Source organism: Passer montanus, unplaced genomic scaffold (assembly GCF_014805655.1).
Source record: "Passer montanus isolate IOZ18808 unplaced genomic scaffold, ASM1480565v1 scaffold258, whole genome shotgun sequence".
Lineage (NCBI taxonomy): Eukaryota > Metazoa > Chordata > Aves > Passeriformes > Passeridae > Passer > Passer montanus.
This window is the reverse complement of record NW_024367239.1, coordinates 155,450-165,204: the sequence shown is the minus strand read 5'-3', so window position 1 is coordinate 165,204 and position 9,755 is coordinate 155,450. Positions and strand designations below refer to the sequence as shown.

General features: G+C 35.1%; 1 protein-coding gene across 1 annotated transcript in view; it reads right to left on the bottom strand.

Annotated features, from left to right (window-relative positions):
* Positions 1 to 344: 344 nt before the first annotated feature.
* The window catches only part of LOC120503458 (transcription factor 4-like), a gene marked incomplete at its 3' end in the record, with an annotated part of 83,490 nt that continues 74,079 nt past the window's right edge, over positions 345 to 9,755 (bottom strand). Inside the window, exons 10-13 of the mRNA XM_039711951.1 lie at positions 7,204 to 7,303; positions 4,598 to 4,737; positions 899 to 1,090; positions 345 to 471 (exon numbers count right to left, since the gene is read on the bottom strand). Coding sequence (XP_039567885.1) covers positions 345 to 471; positions 899 to 1,090; positions 4,598 to 4,737; positions 7,204 to 7,303 — 559 coding nt within the window. The remainder of the gene's footprint in view (positions 472 to 898; positions 1,091 to 4,597; positions 4,738 to 7,203; positions 7,304 to 9,755) is intronic.

Here is a 9,755-nt window from a genome sequence, read left to right as displayed (position 1 = left end):
CGTGCTTTTCCCCTGTTTTCCCGTGCATTTCCCGTGTACTTCACGTGCCTTTCCCGTGTATTTCCCGTGCATTTCCCGTGCATTTCCCGTGCATTTCCCGTATATTTCCCGTGCATTTCCCGTGTATTTCCCATGCATTTCCCGTGTATTTCCTGTGCATTTCCCGTGTATTTCCCATGCATTTCCCGTGCATTTCCCGTGTATTTCCCGTGCATTTCCCGTGCATTTCCCGTGCATTTCCCGTGCATTTCCCGTGTACTTCCCGTGCCTTTCCCGTGCATTTCCCGTGCCTTTCCCCTGTTTTCCCGTGCCTTGCCCGAGTGCTCTCCGGCACCGCGGCTCACCCAGCAGGGGCTCGGCGCCGTTGGCCGGGGGCGTGCAGGAGGAGCCGAAGGCGTTGGAGCCGCGGTGGAACGACGACATCGGGGGCAGCGCCGAGCTCAGCTCGGCCGACGAGTGCGCCGGGTAGCCCTGCACATGGGCAAAGAAAGGGAAAATGGCTGAAAAGTGGCTGGAGATCATTTGGAGAACATCGGGAAAAAATGGGGAAAATATGAAAAAAAAAGTGGAGAAAATCGGAGGAAAAATGGGGAAAATATGGGGAAAAAATCAGGAAAGAATGAGGAAAAAATTGGATTTTTTTGAGAAAAAATTTGAAATTTTTCGAGGAAAAATTTGAATTTTTGGGGGAAAAAAAGGGGGAAAAGGGGAAAATGGGGGGAAAATGGGGAAAAAATATGGAAAAAATTGGAAAAAAATTTGGGGAAAATTGGATGAAAAATGGGGAAAATATGGGGAAAATTGGGAAAAAATGAGGAAAAAAATGGAATTTTTTTGGTGGAAAAATGGGGGAAAATGGAAAAAATGGGTGAAATTTGGAGAAAATCATTTCCCGTGCATTTCCCGTGCCTTTCCCCTGTTTTCCCGTGCCTTTCCCGAGTGCTCTCCGGCACCGCGGCTCACCCAGCAGGGGCTCGGCGCCGTTGGCCGGGGGCGTGCAGGAGGAGCCGAAGGCGTTGGAGCCGCGGTGGAACGACGACATCGGGGGCAGCGCCGAGCTCAGCTCGGCCGACGAGTGCGCCGGGTAGCCCTGCACATGGGGCAAAGAAAGGGAAAGTGGCTGAAAAGTGGCTGGAGATCATTTGGAGAACATCGGGAAAAAATGGGGAAAATATGAAAAAAAAAGTGGAGAAAATCGGAGGAAAAATGGGGAAAATATGGGGAAAAAATCAGGAAAGAATGAGGAAAAAATTGGATTTTTTTGAGAAAAAATTTGAAATTTTTCGAGGAAAAATTTGAATTTTTGGGGGAAAAAAAGGGGGAAAAGGGGAAAATGGGGGGAAAATGGGGAAAAAATATGGAAAAAATTGGAAAAAAATTTGGGGAAAATTGGATGAAAAATGGGGAAAATATGGGGAAAATTGGGGAAAAAATGAGGAAAAAAATTGAATTTTTTGGTGGAAAAATGGGGGAAAATGGAAAAAATGGGTGAAATTTGGAGAAAATCAGGCAAAACATGGGGAAAATTTGGAGAAAATCAGGAAAAAAAAGAAAAAAAAAAGGAGTTTTTTTGAGAAAAAATTGAGAAAAAAAGAGGAAAATATGGGGAAAAATAGGGAAAAAAATTTGCTGAAAATTTGGAGAAAATTGGACGAAAAATGGGGAAAATATGGGGGAAAAATGGGGGCAAAATCGGGGCCAGCGCCGAGCTCAGCTCGGCCGACGAGTGCGCCGGGTAGCCCTGGAAAAATCAGAATTTTGGGGTTAAAAATCTGGGAAAAATTGGAGAAAGCATGAAAAAATTTGGAGAAAATCAGGTGAAAAATGAGGAAAATATGGGAAAAAATGGAGCGAAAATCGGAGAAAAAATGGGGAAAAAATTGGATTTTTTGGAGAAAAAAAATGGATTTTTTGGAGAAAAAATTCAGTTTTTTAAATGGAAAAAATGGGGAAGATGGGGAAAAATTGGGGAAAAATTGGGGAAAAATTGGGAGGAAAATGGGGAAAATATGGAGAAAAATGGGCAAAAAATGGGGGAAAAAGGAAATTTTTTGAGAAAAAAATGGGGAAAAATTGGGAAAAAATTGGGGAAAATTAGCAAAAAACTTGGAGAAAATCGGGCAAAAATGGGGAAAATATGAAAAAAATTTGGAGAAAATCTGACAAAAAATGGGAAAAATATGGGGAAAAATTGGGAATGGGAGAAAATTGGGGAAAAACTGGGAAAAAATGAGAAAATTAGAAAAAAATTGGGGAAGAAAATTAGGGGGGAAATAGGGAAAAATTAGGGAAAAAATTGGGAAAAAATCAGGGAAAAAATGAGGGAAAAAAGAAGAAATATTGAGAAAAAATAGCAAAAAATAGGGGAAATATTGGTGAGAAATTGGAGAAAAAATGGGGAAAATTAGGGAAAAAACGAGAAAAAGTTCTGAAAAATTAGGAAAAAATAGGGAAAAATTAGGAAAAATTAGGAAAAAAATAGGGAAAAATTAGGAAAAAAATTGGGGAAAATTAGCAAAAAACTTGGAGAAAATCGGGCAAAAATGGGGAAAATATGAAAAAAATTTGGAGAAAATCTGACAAAAAATGGGAAAAATAGGGGGAAAAATTGGGGAAAAAATGAGGAAAAAATCAGATTTTTTTGAGAAAAAAATTTAATTTTTGGGGGAAAATTGGAAAAAATGGGGGAAAAATTGGGGGAAAATTGGGGAAAAATGGAGGAAAAATGGGGAAAATATGGGGAAAAAATGAGGAAAGAATTGAACATTTTTGAGAAAAAAAGAATTTTATGGAGAAAAAATTGGATTTTTTAGGGAGAAAAATTGGAAAAAATGGGGAAAAATTGGGGGAAATTGGGGAAAATTTGTAGAAAATTTGGAGAAAATCAGACGAAAAACGGGGAAAAAATGGAAAAAATCAGACAAAAAATGTGGAAAAAACTGGATTTTTTTGGAGCAAAAAATTGGATTTTTGGCAGAAAAATTGGGGAAAATTTCGAAGAATTGGGGAAAAATTGGGGGGAAATTGGGAAAAATTGGGAGAAAATTTGAACAAAATCAGACGAAAAATGGGGAAAAAATTGGATTTTTGGCAGAAAAATTGGGGAAAATTTCGAAGAATTGGGGAAAAATTGGGGGGAAATTGGGAAAAATTGGGAGAAAATTTGAACAAAATCAGACGAAAAATGGGGAAAAAATTGGATTTTTAAAAAAAAACCTTCAATTTTTTGGCAAAAAAAATTGTATTTTTTGGGGACAATTGGGGGGAAATAGGGGAAAAATTGGGGGAAAATTGGGGAAAAATTGGGGAAAATATGGGAAAAATCGGACCAAAAAAGGGGAAAAAATTGAATTTTTTTTGAGAAAAAAATGGAATTTTGGGGGGGAAAAATTGGGGGAAAATTGGGGAAAAATTGGGGAAAATATGGGAAAAATCGGACCAAAAAAGGGGAAAAAATTGAATTTTTTTTGAGAAAAAAATGGAATTTTGGGGGGGGAAAATTGGGAAAAAAAATTGGAGGAAATTGGGTGAAAAAATGGGAAAAAATGGGGAAAATTTGAAGAAAATCTGACAAAAAATGGGGAAAAAATGGATTTCATTTGTGGAAAAATTGGGAAAATTAGAAGAAAAATTGGGGGTAAATTGGGGAAAAATTGGGAAAAAAATTCCTGAAAATTTGGAGGAAATTGGATGAAAAATGGGGAAAATGTGGGGAAAAAATGGGAAAAAATGGGAAAAATTGGGGAAAAGTAGGGAAAAAATGGGGGAAAAATAGGGGAAAAAATGCCCCAAAAATGGCAAAAAATTGGATTTTTTTGGGGAAAAATTGGGAGACAAATGGGTAAAAATTGGGAAAAAATTGGGGGAAAATTGGGCAAAAATAGGGAAAAATTGGGGAAAAAATAAAAATGGGAAAAATGGAGTTGGGGGAAAAATTGGGGGAAAAACGGCAAAAAAATGGGAAAAAACGGCAAAAAATTGGATTTTTTTGGGAAAAAATGGGGGAAAATTGGGAAAAAATTTGGAGGAAATTGGAGTAAAAAGTGGCAAAAAATGGGAAAAAAAATTGAATTTTTTGGTGGAAAAAATCCGATTTTTTGGGGAAAACAATGGAGTTTTCGGGGGGGGAAAAAATGGGAAAAATTGGGGAAAAGTAGGGAAAAAATGGGGGAAAAATAGGGGAAAAAATGCCCCAAAAATGGCAAAAAATTGGATTTTTTTGGGGAAAAATTGGGAGACAAATGGGTAAAAATTGGGAAAAAATTGGGGGAAAATTGGGCAAAAATAGGGAAAAATTGGGGAAAAAATCACAAAAAAATTGGAATTTTTGGGGGAAAAATTGGGGGAAAAACGGCAAAAAAATGGGAAAAAACGGCAAAAAATTGGATTTTTTTGGGAAAAAATGGGGGAAAATTGGGAAAAAATTTGGAGGAAATTGGAGTAAAAAGTGGCAAAAAATGGGAAAAAAAATTGAATTTTTTGGTGGAAAAAATCCGATTTTTTGGGAAAAGGACGGAGTTTTCGGGGGATTTTTCTGGGCCTCTTGGCGAGTGTCTGGGGCCGCTGCGGGGCTGGCTGGGGCACGCGGGGCACTGACCAGGCGCTCGTGGGGGTGCAGGCCGCAGTAGGCGCCGGCCTGGCCCAGGGGCGCGTGCGCGGAGCTGCCCAGCATCCCCGGGAAGCCGGCCTGGCTCATGGCGCTGGAGGAGCTCCAGGGCTCGCCGCTGTGCTGCCCATCTGCAAGGAGAACGCGCCGAGTCAGCTCATTCATTCATCCCGCACTCGGTATTTCCTGCTGCCGCAAACTGCAGGGCTCTTCCTCAAGGAACGGGCAGCTCGCGGCCAGAAATCCGCCTTTCCGGTCCAAAAATTCCAATGTTTGCGTGACTTTGCCATTAAAAATTCAAATTTCTTGGGTGATTTTTGACGTTAAAAATTGGGATTTTTTGGTCAAAAAATGCGAGTTTTTAACGTAAAAATTTGGGATTTTTTTGGTCCAAAATTGGGGATTTTACGGCCAAAAATTTGTGATTTTCGGTCAAAAAATTTCAAATTTTGGAGATTTTTCCGCCAAAAATTTGGATTTTTAAAGCAAAAATTTGAGATTTTTGGGTCAAAAAATTCAAATTTTTAATGTAAAAATTTTGACTTTTTTGGGCAAAAATTAGTATTTTTTTTTATTTTTAATATGAAATTTGGGATTTTTTTGGTCAAAATTTGGGATTTTTTGGCAATTCTTCAGTCTAAAATTTGAATTTTTTTGAGGATTTTTAATGGTAAAAATTTGGGATTTTTTTGGTCAAAATTTGGGATTTTTTGGCAATTCTTCAGTCTAAAATTTGAATTTTTTTGAGGATTTTTAATGGTAAAAATTTGGGATTTTTTTGGTGAAAAACTCCAATTCTTGGGATATTTTTAATGGCAAAATTCGGGTGTTTTTGTGAGAAATTCAATTTTTTAGGGGATTTTTAATAGCAAAATTTGGGATATTTTGGTCAAAAATTTGATTTTTTAAAAGATTTTTAATGTCAAAATTTAGGATTTTTTTGGATTTTTTTTGGAACTTTGGTCTCAAAATTTGTGAATTTTCATGGAATTTTTACTCCAAAATTTGGAATTTTTTGGGAATTTTTAGCTTAAAATTTGGGATTTTTTTTGGAATTTTTAGACTAAAAGTGGGGAATTTTTACCCCAAAATTTGGGATTTTTTCCGGGAAATTGGACCCCAAAATTTGGGAATTTCCCAAGAAAATCCTGGAAAAAATCCCAGCCGGGCTCATCCCGCTGGAGGAGCTCCAGGGCTCGCTGCTGTGCTGCCCATCTGCAACAACAATATGCAAATTAATCTCATTATTCATTCAGTAATTTTAATATTTAATTATGTCGAAAATTTGGGGGGTTTTCCTCAAAAAATGGGGATTTTACAGCCAAAAATTCGCGACTTTCGGTCAAAAAATTCGAATTTTTTGGTGATTTTTTGGTCTAAAATTGGGATTTTCTTGGGGATTTTTAATGTAAAAATTTGGGATTTTTGGGTGAAAAAGTTTGAATTTTTAATGTCAAAAGTTGGGAATTTTTTGGTCAAAAATTGGGAATTTTATGGCCAAAAACTCAGATTTTTTCATCAAAAATTCAAAATTTTTGGCGGTTTTTCTGTCAAAAATTTGAATTTTTGGGGGGATTTTTAATGGTAAAATTTGGGAGTTTTTGGCAATTTTTCAGTCTAAAATTTGAATTATTGGGGGATTTTTAAAGGTCAAATTTGGGATTTTCTGGTGAAAAATTCAAAATTTTTGGAGATTTTTAATGGTAAAAATTTGGGATTTTTCAGACAAAAAATTCCAATTTTGGGGGGATTTTTAATGTAAAAATTTTGGATTTTTGGTCAAAATTTTGAATTTTTGGGGATTTTTAATGTCAAAATTTGGGAATTTTTTTGTCAACTTGGTCTCAAAATTCGGGAATTTTTGGGGAATTTTTACTGCAAAATTTGGAATTTTTGGAGAATTGTCACCCCAAAATTTGGGAATTTTTGGGGAATTTTTAGCCTGAAATTTCAGAATTTTATGAGAATTTTTATCTGAAAATTTTGGCATTTTGGAGGAAATTTGAACACAAAAGATGGGAAATTTCTGGGATTTTTTTCACCCAAAATCTGGGAATTTTGGAGGAAATTTTGTTCTGAAAATTCGGAAATTTTCAGGGATTTTAATCCCAAAATTCAGAAATTTTTTGAAAAATTGGTCGTAAAATTCTGAAATTTTTCAAGAAAAATGATCCAAAAATTCAGACTTTTTTGTAAAATTGACCCCAAAATTTGGGGTTTTTAGGAAAATCAGCCCCAAAAATCAGAAATTTTCATGAAATTAATCCCAAAATTCATAATTTTTCAGGAAATTTGGTCCCAAAATTCTGAAATTTTCAGGAATTTTGGTCCAAAAATTCAGAATTTTTTTGAAAAATTCGTCCTAAACTTCACATTTTTTTAGAAAATCTCATCCAAAAATTCTGATTTTTTAGGGAATTGTCCCCAAAATCCAGAATTTTCCAGAAAATTTTCTCAGAAAATTCCAATTTTTGGAGAAAAAAGTGCTGTAAAATTCACATTTTTGCGCAGTTTTGCTCCTAGAGTCGCCATGTTCGGACCCATTTTCCCATTTCCGCGCAGCCCCGAACGTCGGGGGACGCGCCGGACGCGCTGACCTGGCATGAAGAAGGAGCCGGGGAAGGCGGCGCCGCCCTTGGAGGCGAAGGCGGCCGAGTCGCGGCTGAACTCGGCCGGGCTGGCGGACGGAGCGTACACCTGGGGATGGGGCACAAAGTGGGGGTTGGGGCAAAAACGTACGGGATTGGGGATTGGGTTGGGGATTGATTGGGGATTGATTGGGGATTGATTGGGGATTGATTGGGGATTGATTGGGGATTGATTGGGGATTGATTGGGGATTGATTGGGGATTGATTGGGGATTGATTGGGGATTGATTGGGGATTGGGGATTGATTGGGGATTGGGGGGAATTGGGGGGAATTGGGGGATTGGGGAAAAAGATTGAGATTTCTTGACAAAGAATTGGGGAAGAAATGAGAATGATTGGGGAAAATTTGGGAATTTTGGGGGGAAATTGTGGAAAAATTGAGATTTTTCGGCAAAAAATTGGGGGGAAAATTGAGTTTTTTGGGACAAAAATTGGGGGAAAATTAGGGAAAAATTGGGGGAAATTGGGGAAAAATTGGGGGAAAATGGGGAAAAAATTGGAGGAAAATTGAGAGAATTTTTTGGGGAAAATTTGTAATTTTGGGGGGGAAAATTGTGGGAAAATTGTGATTTTTTTGAAGGAAAATTGTGGAAAAATTTGAGTTTTTGGGGGGAAAATCGGGGGAAAATCAGGGTAAAATTGGGGAAAAAATTTGGATTTTCTGGAGGAAAATTGGGGAAAAAATTGAGATTTTTTGGGGGAAAGTTGGGGAAAAACTGGGGGAAATTTGGGGAAAAATTGAGATTTTTTGGGGGGGAAAATTGGGGAAAAAATTGAGAAATTCCCAGAAATTCCAAAACAAAATCCCCAAATTTATCCCCATTTACTTCCCGTTTATTTCCCATTTGTTTCCTATTTTATTCCTAATTGTTCCCATTTCTTTTCCATTTGTTTCCCATTTTATTCTGAATTTATTCTGAAGTTATTTCCCACTTATTCCCATTTATTTCCCATTTTATTCCGAATTCATTCCTAATTTTTTCCTAATTCATTCTCATTTATTTCCAATTTTTTTCCTAATTTTTTCCTAATTAATTCTGAATTTATTCCTAATTTATTTTCATTTATTTTCTATTTTATTCTGAATTTATTCCTTATTTAATCCTAATTTATTCCCATTTAATTCCTATGTTATATCTATTTAATTTTGATTTAATTCCCATTTAATTAATTCCCATTTTATTTCCTATTTATTTCTAATTAATTCCCATTTTGTTCCTAATTAATTCCCATTTAACTTCCATTAATTTTCCTATTTTATTCCCATTTAATTCCCATTTAATTTCTAATTAATTCCCATTTAATTCCCATTTAATTTCTAATTTCCATTTAATTTCAATTTATTTCTAATTCATTCCCATTTAATTTCCCTTTAATTTCTAATAAATTTCTAATTAATTTCCCATTTTATTTCCTACTTAATTCCAACTGAAATTCCAATTAATTCCCATTGAATTTCGATTTATTTCCTATCAAATCCCAATGTCCCCAGAAGTCAGATATTCGCGCGCGCTCATTTGCGTGACGCCGTCCTCGCGCGCTGGTTTGCACACGCAGCCCTCGCTGCGTGTTGCTCCCCGCTGAGCTCCCCGTACTTCATTAATGCCCTGATGGAACTGCCCCTTCTGTGCCACGTCCATTTCCAACTCGGATTCACTTGTCACTAATTCCTAATTCCTTTTCCATTACCTCTTCATTTCTTTTGATTTCACGCTTTCAATCTTATTCCCAATTACTTCCAGTTTTAATCCCAGTTAATTAAAGATTTTATTCCCAATAAATTGTAATTTTATTCCTAATAAATCTCAAATTTTATTCCCAGTTAATTACGAATTTTATTTCCAATTATTCTCAATTCTATTCCCAATTAATTCCAATTTTATTTCCAATTCATTACAGTAATTAATTGCAATTAATAAAGATTATTAATTCAATTAATTGGAATTTTCTGCTCCATTTCCCTCGGGTCCTGTCCTTTTTATTAATCAATTAATTATTATTTATTATCATTAGTTATTAATTAATAAGTATTACTAATCAATATAAATTCATTAAATAATTACAAATAATGATTATTATTAATTAAATAATTGGATTTTAATGTAATTTCGATTAATCCCATTTCTATTCAATCAATATTCACTCTAATTACTGTTAATTAATAGTATTTAATTAAGCAATTCATTTAAAATGCAAATTTATTAATTAATATTCAGAATAATTATTAATAATCAATATGATTTAATTAAAAATTTTAATTTTAATTAATTTTAATTAATTTTATTTCTATTTAATTACTAGCCATAATTATGATTAATTAATAATTAATTTTAATACAATTTACATCCATTTTATTTACATTTCATTAATATTTTTTAAATTAATTACTTAATTAAATAATTCCAATTTTAGATGTTTCCTATTAATTCCATTCTTATTTAATTAATATTCACCATAATGAATCTTAATTTCTATCAATTACCTTTATTCCATGTAATTT